The 16352-nt window shown below is 31.5% G+C and overlaps 1 protein-coding gene across 1 annotated transcript; it reads right to left on the bottom strand.

The window, feature by feature from the left end:
• Positions 1 to 397: 397 nt before the first annotated feature.
• On the bottom strand, positions 398 to 2535 carry LOC129289446 (MDIS1-interacting receptor like kinase 2-like). Its single transcript, XM_054926219.1, has 2 exons — positions 1608 to 2535; positions 398 to 928 (listed from the first exon to the last, which is right to left on the bottom strand). Exons 1-2 carry the CDS (start codon positions 2332 to 2334, stop codon positions 552 to 554), a joined length of 1104 nt encoding a protein of 367 aa, XP_054782194.1. The 5' UTR covers positions 2335 to 2535; the 3' UTR covers positions 398 to 551.
• Between the last annotated feature and the right edge of the window lie 13817 nt (positions 2536 to 16352).

Here is a 16352-nt window from a genome sequence, read left to right as displayed (position 1 = left end):
AGTGAGCCTGATTTTTCTTTAAATGAAATTTTTTTAAGAAATATTTTTTTTACTTGATGAATGATTAAACATGAACAAAATATAATAATATATACTCCCGTCCGTCCCTATTAAAAGGCACTTTCTAAAAGCATTTTTGGGTCTTTAATATAAGTGCATGTTTGGATACACCAAATAATCAATCTTAAAGGTTAATTAAAACCATAGTTTTGTAAAAATATATTCAAAACTTATTAACTGTGGGTATTAATTATATTTTTTCAATATTATCCTTATTTAAATTCATTAAATATGAGAGAGGATGTAATGCCAATTTATTTTTTTATTTAAATAAGGGTAAAATTAGAAGTTTATTTTATTTTCAAAAAAAGTTAATAACTTAACTACTTTGGTTTGGGTGAGGTAATTGAAGGTGCCTTATAACAATATCAAAGGCAGTATATATACAGCGGACGGAAATAAATTGCAAAGGAAGCATGTAATATTCATTGCAGTGGAAAAGGAGAGAGATTATTTTTCATCTCTCACCATATAGCAAATAGTTAGCATCTTCAGCTATTACATGAAATTATGGCTTGACTCCTTAAGTGATGAATTGAAATATCATTGAAGGGAGGTGTGAAAAGTGGCCTAGAAAGTGAAAGTTTCTGAGTCACTTGCTCCATTGATGGCCGACAATCTGGGTCAGGACATAGACATGCTAATATAATGGTCATCACAAGAATTACATCCCAAATATCTTTTCGAGTACGAGGCTGAGGGATTCGTGTATCTAAGATATCTTTTAGCATTATCTTTTCATCAGTAGAATCCTTTGCCAGACATGAAATTAACTCTCCACAATACTTTCCTGTCATAGTTTCTAATGCAACTACTCCAAAGCCATAGACATCGCACTTTTCGGTCACTTTTAACGTGTATGCTAACTCTGCAAGGACTCAAAAGAGTTTAGAGAAACGAATGTTTGACAGAAAAATGTTAGAAATTATAAATAAATTTATTTTAAATTAATAAGGATTAAAGGGTAAAATTGAAGTAAACAAAATGATTGTGTTCAATAAAAAATTTGCTTCTAAACTATAGGTCTAGGGGTATATGAGATTCTAAACTTGTTTTTAGTAGAATAATTCTCTTCAATTTTTTTAAAACAATCCAAATTACTCATGTGGTTGAAAAAGGCTAATTTTGACTGCCAGTTGACAAAATATTATGAAAAAAAGACATCAAAAATTACAATAAATGATGAAGATTTTTGAAAATTTTTTGGATTCTTATCTATAATTTTGTACCCTTTTTGTAATTTTTTGTCATTTTCTATAATTTTTGAATTATTTTTTTTATAATTTTTGATCAACTAATGGTTAAAATTAACTTTTATTAATGATAGGGATGACATTACACTATTTTTAAAAATTAAAAAAAAATTATGCTAAAAATAAATTTAGGGTCGTAGACCCTCTTAAACCTTTAGTTTAAAAGTGAAGCGGCAAAAATTTGATAGGAAAATGTAAGAAATTATAAATAACTTTCTTTTAAAATAATAAACAATAAGAAATTATAAATAACTTTCTTTTAAAATAATAGACCATGCGAGAGAAATAAATTACCTGGAGCAACGTAACCACAAGTACCAGCTAATACACAATGGTTTGATGAATGTGGATCGAGCAGCCTAGCGATGCCAAAGTCTGATAGAAATGCTTCCATATCTGAGTTCAACAAGACATTGCTACTTGTTATGTCTCGATGAACAATTGGTGGAAGACAATCGTGATGCATGTATTTCACAGCGTGAGCTATCCCATTAACAATATTGAATCTCTTGCTCCAACTTAACTTTTGAGCCTTTTCATCATTCTTCAACGCATGTAACAGGCTACCACTTTCCATAAATGCATAAACCAGAAACAAGCACTTTATATCGGAACAGAACCCATGAAGTTTGACAATGTTTCGATGACGAATCTCCGATAAAACCTCGATCTCGTTGTAAAAACTCTTTTGAAATGATGATTGATTTTCAGATATCATGCGTCGAAGTTTCTTCACTGCAACAATTTTTCCGCTGGGAAGTTTTGCCTTGTAAACCTCCCCAGAAGCACCTTTTCCTATAAAGTATTTGATATCAAAATCGTCTGTTGCTTTAATGATATCTTCAAAGGCAATATGACCATCAAAATTCCACATTGAAGTGAAATCTCCATGCTTCTTCTTCGCCTGCGTTCCTTCTCCTCGTTTTATTTTCTTGACCAAAGCCTTTCTAAATATAATCCTGCCTAATCCAATGATAGCTGCAAATACGGTTCCAAACACAAATCCAGCACAGAAGGACATAACGGCGAGCACAGGCACTTTTCATCCAAGGAAGATGATGATGACGAATCTGTGGCAATAACAACGGAAAAGTGGCAAGCATTACAAAAGAGAGCCACAAAAGGTATGAAATTTAAAGTATAGATTTGCAGGAGTTTGGTTAACATTTGAGAAGGATCATAAAAGATTATTGCTGATCATGAAATTGAAAGTATGGTTGCTGCTACTATGGGGTTGCTGATTATTTGTAGTATTGGAGCTCAATACCGCGTGCATGGTTGGGGAAAACTGATTATAATGAAAGAAGCGTGTGGTTGACTGAACCAGTCAGTTACATTAATTAAATTTAGCATGTTGTATAGATGATATTTATGTCTATTTCTTGCATAAACAAAATTGTATCTCTTTCTACATTTAAAATTTTTATTATATATAAAAATAGAATAAAAGTATTATATTTTTATTTATTTAATTAATATGAATTTAAATGGTAGTTCATACTAGTTGCATCTATACCTTTTTTTTTTTGGGCCAATAGTTGCATCTATACTTGGATTTGCATATTTTTCCATATACTATTCTGTGAAATTACTCCGAGTTGATTTATGGAAAACAATTTTAGAAAATAAATTAATAGGGACTAAATTAAATCAAATAGCTAAGTGGTGTGCCAAGTGTTTTATAACGTTTGGTCTCTTATAAAGTGCTAAGTCATCACACGTTTTAAGTCAAGCAACCTAAGTCATAGAAAATTTAGAGTCAAGTCAACTTTTACTAGCCACCGAGTAATTTCCACCTTCCACGCGTTACACTTTTGTTCGCATAACACTTACGAATTTCCAAGAAAATCTAGGGCAAAGGAGTTTGCGATCTTTCAATGAAAGTTCTCAGGAGGCAAAATAATTTCCTTTTTGGAAAACTCACTATCAAGTTCCCCACAATTATTTTAAATGCCCAAAAGTTCCACCAAATTCATTAATAACTAATCAAGTCCCTTGAGACTCACTACTCAAAAAATGATTTATGTATCACCTTTTATTAAACGGTTATATGTAAAGCTGTTTAATGAATAACGGTGAGATTTTAAAAAATAATTATTGGATAATTTTAAAAATAACCGTTTTATATTTAAACAAATACTAAATGATTATTTACATTAACCATTTAGTGTTCGTTTTAGATTCCAAGCATATGACATCGCTAGATTACTAAATGGTTCTTTGGTGGGAACCATTTAGTATTCCGTTACTTTACTAAACGGTTGTTGTCAGAGAATCGTTTTATATACAATATAAAATGATTTTTTGACAGGAACCATTTAGTAGTTTGTTTTAAGAACTTTTCCCCTGCTCAAACCCCACTACTCTGTTTCGAAAAACAGACCATTACCCAGCTTGTCGTTATCTTGCCTTTGATCCTCCACCAAAGAAACTCCAAAGCCCACCATGTCTGGCCATTCCCCACCTTCCTTTGCCACATAAACGCTGTGGGTTCATCTCCGTTGCTTGCTCGTGGCTTGCTGTGCTTGTGGGTCATTTTAGTGTTGCCGTTCTCTTAATTAATCATGAATCATTAAGAGATTATTTCTTAATGACATCTTCAAAAGCAATATGACCATCAAAATTCAATATTGAAGTAAAATAATCTCCATGGTTCTTCTTCGCCTGCGTTTCTTCTCCTCGTTTAATATTTATTGGTTGATAATGAGTTGGTTTAGAAAGATAGTTTAGGAAAATGGGATATGAGAGATAAACAAAGTACTAAAGATCTGTTGCAAGATATTCATAAAAGATTAGAAGCATTAAATATTAAAGACAGAATTAATGTTATAAACAAAAATGAAGAAAATATTTCAATTAATAAAATAAAATTTAATCCAAAAAACAAATATAGAAACATAAAAAATTACTATCTGAGACCAACACTCCCGAACCTTCAATTCGAGGAAAGATCCACTATGTCTTACGATGGATTCTCCATAAATGAGTGGAATATAGATGAATTAAGCGAATATGAAATAATGAATGTAGCTCAGGAAATAACTATGGCAGTTGCCACTTATAGGATAAATAACGTTCAAGATACTAATATATTTGAATTATTAATGCAAGGTTTTACTGGAAGTCTGAAGGACTAGTGGGAAAATATCCTTATAGAAATAGAAAGACATCAAGTAAAAACTTCGCATTCTATAAAAAGAAATGAAGATGGAATAGAAACAGCTTATCTAGATAATATTGCCCAATTAATATAAGCAATAATAAAACATTTTGTAGGAGAACCAACAATAATGCAAGAAAGATATCTAACTGAATTAATGAATCTACGATGTCCTACACTTGCGGATTTCAGATGGTATAAAAATAATTTTATTCCTAAACTTTTTCAAAGACAAGATGCTAACTCTGAAACCGGGAAAGAAAAATTCATTTCTGGATTACCAAAACTCTTTGCAAAAATAGTTAAAAATGAAATAAAACAAAGACAAGGATTGGGAACTATAATTTATGATGCATTAACTTACGGAGAAATAATACAAATAATAATAGGATTAAAATTGTGTAATGAAATAAAAATGCAAAGAAGATTTATAATGAAAGCAGACAAAGAAAATTAGAATTAGGCGATTTTTGTGAACAATATGGATTTGAGAAAATCCAAGCTCCCTCTAGAAGAAAAAAGAAAAAGGATAATATCCCTACCTATTATAAAAAATATAGAAAGAAAAAATATTTTCCAAAATCGAAGAAATACACACCTTATAAGAAAAATAAGAATACTACCCAAAACAAAAAAGATAAAAAAGATATAGTTTGTTATAAATGTGGCAGGTTTGGACATTATTTCTCAAAATGCAAAATGGAAAAGAAAATAAGAGAACTCCAAATAAGTGAAGAAAATAAATAAAATTTACTTAGGATAATGTTAGAAGATAGCTCTTTTGAATCTGAAGACGAAGAAACTTTGGAAGAAGAAAATCTAGAAAACATTTTCAATATTAAAATAGACAACGAATCATTTTCAGAATTTTCCTCTGAAGATAATTGTTATGGAAAAGAAATCTGTAATTGTTCTGAAAAATTACAGATAAATACTTTGGATAAAGAAAATCTAAAGTTCTTAATAGAAATAATAGACAAAATCCAAGATGAAGACATAAGAAACCAATATTTGTTGAAAATAAAAGATATTCTAAATAAAGAAGAAAACAATTCCAACCAAATAGAACCAATTAATTTAAATAATATATTAAAAAGATTTGAGAAAAATAATAAACCAACATGAATAAAAGAACTTCAAGAAGAAATAAAAAATATTAAACAAGAAATTAGAGAATTGAAAAATAATGAAATACAAAGAGATATTGAAATTTTACAGATAAGAGCCTTGTTAAAAAAACCAAATAATGAAGAAAATAATGAAAATGTTAATGAATTATCTACAGAAATAAATCAAGAAAGATATATAAATATGATATGTCAAATAACTTATAGAAAATGGTATTTCCAGGTCAGTCTGGTAATCAACCAAGAATTCACTAAACTATTGTATTTTTAGTAGATTCTGGTGCCGATATGAATTGTATATAAGAAGGATTAATACCAACCAAATACTATGAAAAAACTTATGAAAAAATTGGAACAGCAAATAATTCCCCTCTTGACATTCAATATAAGTTAGCCAATGCTCATATTTGTAAAATAATTGTTATGGAAAAGAAATCTGAAATTGTCTTGAAAAATTATAGATAAATACTTTGGATAAAGAAAATCTAAAGTTCTTAATAGAAATAATAGAAAAAATCCAAGATGAAGACATAAAAAACCAATATTTGTTGAAAATAAAAGATATTCTAAATAAAGAAGAAAACAATTCCAACCAAATAGAACAATTAATTTAAATAATATATTAAAAAGATTTGAAAAAAATAATAAACCTGCAGGAATAAAAGAACTTCAAGAAGAAATAAATTCCTTCTGTCTTTTTTCCATTTTAGCTTTCTACTTCTAGCTTGGCTTATCACCTTATCTTCCAGTCTCTTTTGCTTTCTTCTTTTGACTGAGCATCTCGTTAATTGCTATTTCTTCTTGTGAGTGACTAGTTGAAAGTCTTCAAAATCCGCACCATAGATGTCTTGCTCTATATTTGTCTCTTCTTTTGTCTCTAGCTGTTGAGTGAACGACCCCACATTTGATACCACTTGAGAGGCTGCATCATTAATTAAAGAGGCCCATTCTTCTTCTATCCTTACAAGGTTTAATATTTAATCATTAATTATTACCTTTACACTAAACCTTTCTAAATATCCTACTATATAGAATGATAGCTGCAAAAATAATGGCAAGTACGGTTCCAAATACAAATCCAGTACAAAAAGAAATAATGGCAAGCGTAGCCACTTTTTCATCCAAGGAAGATGATGATGATGAACCTGTGGCAATAACAACGGAAAAATGGCAAGCATTAATACAAAAGAGAACCACAAAAAGAGGTATGAAATTGAAAGTAGAAATTGGCAAGAGTTTATTAAACATTTTACAGGGATCATGAAAGATTATTGTTGATCATGAAGTTGCTATGGGGTTGTTGATTAATTATTTATAGTCTTGGAGCTCAGTATTATGTGGTTGGTGAAAACTGATTGTGATGTGACGACCATTCATTAACGCGTGGTTGATTTCAACTCATTCACTTCTTTCGAGAAATTGAAGAAAATATTATAATAAGGCGTGCTGCTCAACATACTTAATTGAATTATGAGTAAATGTGCAGTATTTAATCATAAATTATTTCTCAAGGAGTGTGTTTGATAGCTTATGTTATGGGGTGATACAAAATAAATTTTTAATTTTCTCTTGCAAATTTTTTATAAGTTTTGGAATGTCCAATGTTTAGGAGAGATTTTTCCAAAATTTTTTAAATTTATTCTTTTACTTAAATTATTTAAAATCTTAGATTAATTAGGAATTTACATTTTTGAATTAGTTTGAAAAGGATAACATGAACATTAGTTTTATTCTCTTTTAGGTAGTGATATATGGATTGTAGTTGGATGCATACTAGACAAACAAGTGATGGGTATGATAACAGGGTAAAGAATTTTTTGGAATTTATTAAGAAAAATATTATTGACAATAATGGGAAGTTTTATTGTCCTTGCGTAAATTACTTGAATGAGAGGAGACTAAGTGTTGCCAAGATAAGAAAACACTTGATTTGTAATGGTATTTGTAAGAATTATACGGTATAGATTTGACATGGTGAACGATTGAAAAATCATAGTGGTATATCTCAATATGTGAAAGTTGATCATAATCTTGATGATTAAGTAGATATGGATGAAGATCAACTAGAAGACATGATTCATAATGTTTGTGAAGAGATTTTTGAACAAGAAAATGTGTATGATAACTTGTGTATTGATACGGAGAAGCCTTTATACCTAGGGTGTACTAATTTTAGTTTGTTGTCTGGGATGTTAAAATTGATTACGTTGAAGGCAAGAGTTGGGTGGAGTGACTAGAGTTTTACATGATTGCTAGAGTTACTCCAAATAATGTTTCTAGAAGAAAATGTACTACTAAATTATTACTATGATGCCAAGAAAATCTTGTGCCCAATGGGTATGAATTTTAAAAAGATACACGCATACCTTAATGATTGTGTGCTATACAGAAAATAGCTAGAAGGGGAGGAGAAGTGTCTGAGATGTGAGGCATCATGGTATAAAGAAAACAGGCTCCTGCAAAGGTGTTGTGGTATCTTTCAATTATACCAAGGTCTAAGTGCTTATTTACGAATACTAATGATGCGCAGAATTTGAGATGGCATGCAAATAAGAGGATATTTGACAAAAAACTTTGACATCTAGTTAATTCTCCTCATGGAAAAAATTTGATCAATTATTTCCTGAATTTGGCGATGAGTCAATGAACCTTAGGCTTAGACTTTCTACTGATGAAATGAATTCTTATGGTAGCCTGAGCAATATACATAGCTCATAGCTTGTTCTTTTAGTGATTTATAACCTATCACCTTGATTATGCTTGAAATGGAAGTACATGATGTTATCCACATTAATTTTGTGATCAAAACAACTTGGAAATGACATTGATATTTACCTAAGACCTTTGGTTGAAGACTTGAGAGAATTGTGGGAGGTAGTTGTGGATGTGTTTGATGCAGATCGGAAGAAGAATTTTAAGTTATGTGCTATGGTCTTTTGTACTATAAATGACCTTCCTGTATATGGGAATTTATCCGAGCATAGTGTCAAGGGTCACAAAGCATGTCCAAATTGTAAACAAGGCACATGCTACGATCAACTTTAATATGGAAGGAAAATGGTCTACCTTGACTATTAAAGATTTTTTAGATGAGATCACCCTTATTGTAAATTAAAAAAACTTTTCATGGCCACCAAGAGCACCTTCATGCTCCAAATGCTTTGACTAGGGAGCAAGTTTATGAACAGGTGAAAGACATTAATGTTATCCTTGGTAAGACTCAAAAGAATACAAGTGCTAAAAGTATATGGAAAAAATGATCTATGTTTTTTGATCTTCCACATTGGCACCATCTTGAAGTGAGGCATTGTATTAATGTTATGCACATGGAGAAAAACATGTATGATAGTATTATTGGAATGGTTTTAAACATGCCAGGCAATACCAGGGATGGTGTGAATATAAGGTTAGATTCAAAAGAAATGGGACTATGAGAGGACTTACACCTGAGGTCAAAAGGTAACTAGACTTATTGTCCCCTAACCTCTCATACATTGTCTAAGGTTGAGAAAATAAGTATTTGTGAGTGTTTACATGAGATCAAAGTTTCATCAGGATATTCTTCAAATATTAATAAGCTTGTGTCAATGAAAAATTTGAAAATGGTAGGCTTAAAGTCTTGTGATTGTCATATTTTAATGGAATAATTATTACTAGTAGCCATTCGAGATATATTAAAAGAAGATTTAAGGCATGCAATAACTAGACTTTGCTTCTTCTTCAATGTGATATGCAGTAAAGCTGTTGATCCCCTTAAATTGGATGAGTTGGAAGAAGAAGCTTGTATTATCTTGTGTCAACTTAAGATGCAGTTTCCTTCTTCATTTTTTAACATTATGATACACTTAATATAGTTTCTCTAGTGAGAAAGGTAAATATGTGTGGCTTATCTACTTATGATTGATGTACCTAGTTGAGAGATACATATAAATATTGAAAGGGTATATGAAGAATCCATATCGGTCTGAAGTATCTATCGTTCAGAAATATGTTGTCGAAGAAGCTTTAGAATTTTGTTCTAATTACTTGTTAAATACAGAACTAATTGGGCTTTCTAAATCTTGTCAAGAGAGGAGGCAATTAGGTCAAGGCACATGTGGGGTATCGATAAAGAGCATGAATTGTCATGAAGTACCAGAAGTGCATTTATATATTTTAAATAGTATTGATGAAGTTTGAAGTTACATAGATACACATAAAGAACTTTTAACGGTAGAATGCAATCGGCTGAGAATGATTGAATAAAGGTTCTTGAAAGAACATAGTAGGACTTTTGTAGATTGGTTCAAACAAAATCTTAAATGAAGATAACATTTTTGATACTATTAAATGATTAGTAGAGGGTTCTAACGTGGATGTGATATGCTAGAGCGCATACACTATTAATGGATCCTGTTATACAAATTCACTTGATGAGAAGAGTACTATGAGAAAATAGTAGAGTTATGATAGTGGCTGAAGTTGTGCACTTTTCAAGTAAGAAAGATAAGAATTCATAAATGGCATTGATGCCTTCTTTGGGATTATTGAAGAGATTTGGGAGGCTAACTATTCAAAATTTAGAGTGCCTGTTTTCAAATGCAAGTGGGTTGACATCAATGACGTGCAATAGGATAAATTAGGATTTATATTGGTTGATCTTAAAAGGCTAACATATAGGAAGGAGCCATTTATTATGGTAGACTAAGCAAAACAAGTTTTCTATATCACTGATTCAGCTAATAGAAGTTATTCAATAGCTCTAGAAGGAAAAAGGGTGATTGATTGTGATGACAAGAATGAAAAAGGCTTCGATATTTTTGAGACTCTTATTTTCTCATTAAGACTACCCAATTTGAATATAGATGAGATAGATGACGAATATGCCACACGAAGTGATCACCATGATAGGATGTGGGAGAATATCTCTATATGAATTTAATTTTTAAATTAATGTTAGTTTTCTAATTTTGAAATTAATGTTAGCTTTTTAATGTTGAATTAGGTTTTATTTACAATTCTTTGTGTTTTAGTTATTTTGTATTATATGAATTGTTTTAATTATAGTTCTTTATGTTTTATTTTTAGAAATATGGAGAAGAGTTCAAAGTTGACTTACTAACGGTGCTCCAAGCCAGCCATCTATAGAGGTTTCTCTGAGCTAGTCGACTGTAGAGGTTGCTGAAAGTGGTGATAGTAATCCTAGTTAGAGCCAGTTAGGGAGGAGGGGTAGATGAGGTACTTGATTGAGAGAGCTGACCTTGAGCATAACTACTAGCTGTAGATTGCCAATCCAGTTCAATTGGTGGTAGAAACCACAAGGGCTAAATAAGGCCAAGTTTGTTAACTACTTTAGGCTCTTATCACATAACAAGCCCATTATCTTGTATGAAGATTAGCTTGATGTGTTTAGAATGTGTGAAGGAACAAATTTAGGAAAGCATTCAGGTATAACATTGTAAAATTATAAACATTTATAATTATTACATGTAAAATACTAATTATTATTAATTACAGCTCACCTATGATGTTCTGAATGATGAAGCATGTAAGAGACAGTTGATACAATATTGTAGGAAAGTTAGAGAGGTGTCAAAACTAATCTTGTGAGGAAATTTGTCCATGTCAAGTTGAAAGAAAGTCAACTCATCCTAATCCTCTCGAGACATACTAGTTTCTGAATGAATAAACTTGGTAGGAATTTCATAAGATTCAGACTTTTGAAAAAGCTATGGTTAGTTGATTTCTAATTAATTTGATTATAGTAATTTAATTCAATTGATTTTATTAAATTGTTAATTTTTTATTAACAAGAGAAATGAACAAAAGGGTAAGAAATTGCTTGGAGAAATGAATGCACCACACAATGTCTTGTGGGGTTTATGATCATGTTGATGATATCTTAATGGATGATAAGTTGAAGAAGAGAGAAGAAGAAGCTAAATTCAATCCTTCTATTCTCTTATCTTTACCATCGCCTATTGTAATGTCATCCCTGAAATTACCAACACACAGAACATAAAACAAGATACTATTATGATAACTAGGATTAATTAAATCCCTTACATATAGTTATCATAACACAAGGATTACAAAGAAGTTTAAGAAATTGGGATCCTTAAAAAACTCTTTGAAAAAGCTATTTGAACTCAAACTATAATTTAAAGAAAAATACAAAAGGTACTGGAAATGAGAAAAACAAATAACATCTCAAAACAAGTATTAAAAGAGACAATTTAATTTCCCCTAAAGGTGCTCCATCTACCACGGTGTATGTGTTATGCAGCTCAGCTGATGGCATAGAAAACCTAAGGATCTTACTACATAGTATGTGTTGGTGCATTTATCTTGGGTCATGGCATGTCTTTGCTATCATGATAGCAAATAGCTATCATGATAGCACTCCAGATCTAACTTTTGGAGCACATCGTTTCACCATTCAATGTCCAATTTGAGTGATTCAATCGTCCACACATAGCTCTTTAAGCCATATAGCTATTTGCACTAGTTTCACACCCAAACATTAAACCAATTGAGAGTTGGATACTTGGATACAAAATGATCCTTTAATCTTTCCAAACCAATAACCAAGGTGTCTAAACTCACATACCAACTACCAATAACCATAGGACCACTTAAACCAACTCAAATGGGCTATAACCAACTTGGTTGCATAGTTAAAACACATAAATAACATTGCACTCAAGATTTAGCCATCCACACCCTAAATTTATCATAAACCCAAGAGGTAACAACAATTCATTATAATCATTCTTCTGGCCATTCAAACACACAAATGAACACAAAAACCACACTTGCACTAGTGTCTTAATCTCTCACAACCATTATATCACAATTACAACATGCCAAGTTGAGATGCCCATAGTTTATAGTAGAATTTATATAGGTGACAACAAAATAGCTTCATGATCCTAAGTTGGCATAGGCATAATTAATTCATTACAAAACTAGAAGAAAGAGAAAGGACTATACAAACACAATTTCCCTCAATGCTTAGCAAAATTTATACAAGTGACAAGAAAATAGCTTCATGAGCCTTTACTTGAAAAAATGTAACCATAGGATGAGTCGAGGACTCAATAACCAAATAGTCTAATCAAACTACTCATGTGTGAGAATAATTAGTGAGTATGTGAAGTGGCACATAAAACACATATAACAAGTTACATATACATACATATGGCTTTAAAATGATATTCATGAGCAACACACCGCCTTATACCCTCCTTATACCTTCCAACAGAATCTATAGGCTGACAACTCAATAGAACTAAATCTATATGATTAGATTAACCCAACCTCACCAATCATGGGAGATAGCATTGACCAAGAGTGCCTTCATCTATTATGAACTATAGATTCCCCTATCTATAAATGCTTAGGAAGTCGATGCCCGTTCTATCTCACAGAGCACTAAGACTTCCAATAAATGTAGAACTATGTACCGGGGCCTCTACGGTGCCAATATACCATATGAATTTTAAAATAATGTCCCCAACACCATACTAGGGTGAATTCCCACTTTCTTATAATTATCATACCAAACATATGCTTAATGATTCCACACATAACTATAACATGAAATTTCCACTATGATGATCATTTCCACATAAACCATAGAATTTCATAAATTCTTATACTTGAATATAGGATTTAGTGTTCAAAACCATAATGTTCAAAACATAATTTTTCATTCTAGTTCACATAAAGTTTCTAAATCATAATCTTTCATATTAATACTATACTAGTACAAAACAAGAGTATTTGCTTTAATAATAGCCACACAACTATCCAAACATGCAAATAAAGAGTTTAGACAATTTGGTTACCTCAACCCTTTTGTTACTAAAAGGGTTACTGAGATAAAAAAAAAAGCCCCACACATGTCCACTAGCATAAAAATGCCCAATTAATATTTAATCTACAAGATTAAACATTAAATAATCAATTCACACTCTAATTAACCCCTTTTTAGCATAATGTCGGGTAATCACAATACCTAAAACCTTACTTTAACAACATAAACTCTCCCAACACACTCTATTAATCTCATTTAACACCCAAATACTCTGAGAACACTAATCTTCTACCCATATTGCTCTTAAACTCTCAAATTTCACTTAGGGTTCATCCAAACCCTAACCAAAAACTCTAAATCATTGCACAATCCATAAACCTACATTTGGAGGCTTTATTTAACTCTCCAAAACCTTAACTATAGCAACAGGTTTGGTCATAACCTAAGAAAAACTAAAATCAAGTACCACATTCCCCAATCATAGAAAAATTCATAAAAGAGGAAGGAGAGAAATAAGAAGCTCACTGAATGGTGATTCTTACTCAAAATGCTCTTGGAATGCTCTTAGGATGAAGCCCTAATAGAGAAAAATCTTTCCCCATCATCCCTCTTATGATTCTTTTGCTTTCTTCCTCTGTTATTCTATCCATGCATGAACTAATATGTGCAAATTCTTGCACATCCGTCACGATGCATGGTGTGTCCGCTGCGGTAGATGACACAATGAAGCTTGAGGTAATTTTGGGCCTCACTCCATACCCTGGTCCATTCTAACTCTGACCTAACCCTCTTTTAAAACTGTCTAATGATCCAATAACTACAGTAGTCTTTCAAAAATATCATTAATTTAAAATTCACTTAAATTTACCAATTTACTCTTTTAAACACTTGAAATTTCAAGGTTTGAAACTTAGGATGTTATACTTATCTTTCTTGAGGATAAATAGAGATATGGTCATTAATATAAGAAAGGAACGCATACAAGTAAGAAGGCATACTAGGTTACTAAAAGGATTGTAAGTAACATTTAATTCTTTAAATTTTTTATTCAATTATCAATACAAAATGTTATGATTTTTGTTTTGTTTGTTATGGGAGGTTGTTAAGGAACAAATATCAAGGATTCTTCATTTTAGAGGTAGAAATGACAAGTTTCTAAACTTTCAATTATAATCAATTTACTCTTTCAAGAGAGTTCTTCTTTGAGAGTTTTATACTTTAATTGAAATCTTGAAAAAAGGGTTTTTTAAGTGATTTGTAACAACTTGCTGGCTGTAGTAAGGTTTGTTGTTTAATTAAGACTAGTTAAGTCTTGAGAGTTGTGCTGAGATTGCAAGCACTTATTAAAGCTTGTGAGTTTAATTGAAAATCTCAAAGGTTTTGAGGATTAGACATAAATGAAGATTTGGGTTGAACTAGGATAAATATCTTGTGTCAAATCTCTTCTTTCCTTGCATCTATCTTCCTCACTCCTAAATTCATCAGAAAAATTTAATGTCACCCAATTTACCCCCTCTTGGGTGCCAACCTATCCAACATTTAGTATCAGAGTTTGGCCTCTTGATTAAAGACTTAATAGTCTAAGAGGATCCTATGACTAGTTTTGGTGACAGTATTTTTCCCAATGTGCTGAGATTAAGAGGCCTCCAGGATTTAATGGTGAAAACTTTACTTTCTGTAAGAGCAAAATAAGATTATTCTTTAAGGCATTAGATCTTGATTTAGGGGAGATTGTTGAAAATGGTCTCTATGTTCCTATGAAAACTGTGGAAGGACAATAAGTGAGAAATGTAAGGAATAAATTTATTGAAAAAGAAGAGAAATTTGTGCTACTGAATTCCAAGGAAAAATTGATCATAGCAAGCGCCTTGAGTCAAGAAGAATACTTTCGTGTCAGAAATCTTGAAACCATAAAAGAAATCTGGGATGCTTTAGAGATAGCTCATAAAGGCATAAAAGGAGTGAAGGAAAACAAAATGAGTATATTTACTTAAGAGTATGAGCTTTTCAAGATGAAGCCTAGAGAAAGCATCAAGGAAATGCAAACTAGATACACACACATGGTGAACGAGTTTGTAGCACTTGAAAAGACTTACGCACAAAAAGGGCAAGTCAAAAAAAATCATGAGAGGACTCCTTGCTGAGTGGCAACCAAAAATCACTGCCATTGAGGAAGAAAAAGGTGATTATGTGAAATTAGTGGAAGTATTATTTAGAAGCCTTGTTGAACATAAAGGGAGATTATCAATGCTTAAAGAGGATGCAGAGAAGAAGAAGAAATCACTAGCACTGAAAGTATCAAAAGAAAGTTTTGATTTTGAAATTAGTGATAGTGAATACTCTAATGAGGAAATGGTCATGTTTGTTAAGAAGTTTGGAAAATTTTTTAAGAAGAAGTTTGATAAGAAATTTTCAAAGAAGAAAGATAAGGAGATTATCTCCTTCAAATGCAAAAAGCTAGGCCATATCAAAGTTGATTGTCCCTTGAAACAAGAAAGTAAGAACTAAAAGTATGACAAGAAGAAGTTCAAGGAATATCTCTCTTTAATATGGGGTGATAGTGATAAGGAATCTTGTAAAGTCCTTACTTAATCTAGATTTTACCATTTCAATCACATTTATCACAATACAATCACAATAGCATATTAAAGTAATAGCCTTTGGTTTGTTTTAAAATGTGGGATCCCAACTTCATCAAATATATGTTCAAATAACAGGTCTAACGGAAGCATAGATACAATCATACAACTTAATAAAACACAACATCTTTACCCTGAAAAAGGGTCATACACTATGGGTCATACCACCATATGCTGTGGTATGTGATATAGAACCATGACTTTGTTCTTCTTTATGCCATGTACCGCAGTATGGTGTACAATGTGCCACAATGATAGTTCAAAAGGCAAACTTTCGCCATGTGCCATTTTCATATCTGATGTCTGATTATAGTG

This window comes from Prosopis cineraria, unplaced genomic scaffold (genome assembly GCF_029017545.1).
Source record: "Prosopis cineraria cultivar Desert tree isolate PC_DT_omini unplaced genomic scaffold, ASM2901754v1 PC12, whole genome shotgun sequence".
Classification (NCBI taxonomy): domain Eukaryota; kingdom Viridiplantae; phylum Streptophyta; class Magnoliopsida; order Fabales; family Fabaceae; genus Prosopis; species Prosopis cineraria.
Note: the sequence above shows the minus strand (reverse complement) of the source record. Positions and strands in the feature narration are given on the sequence as shown.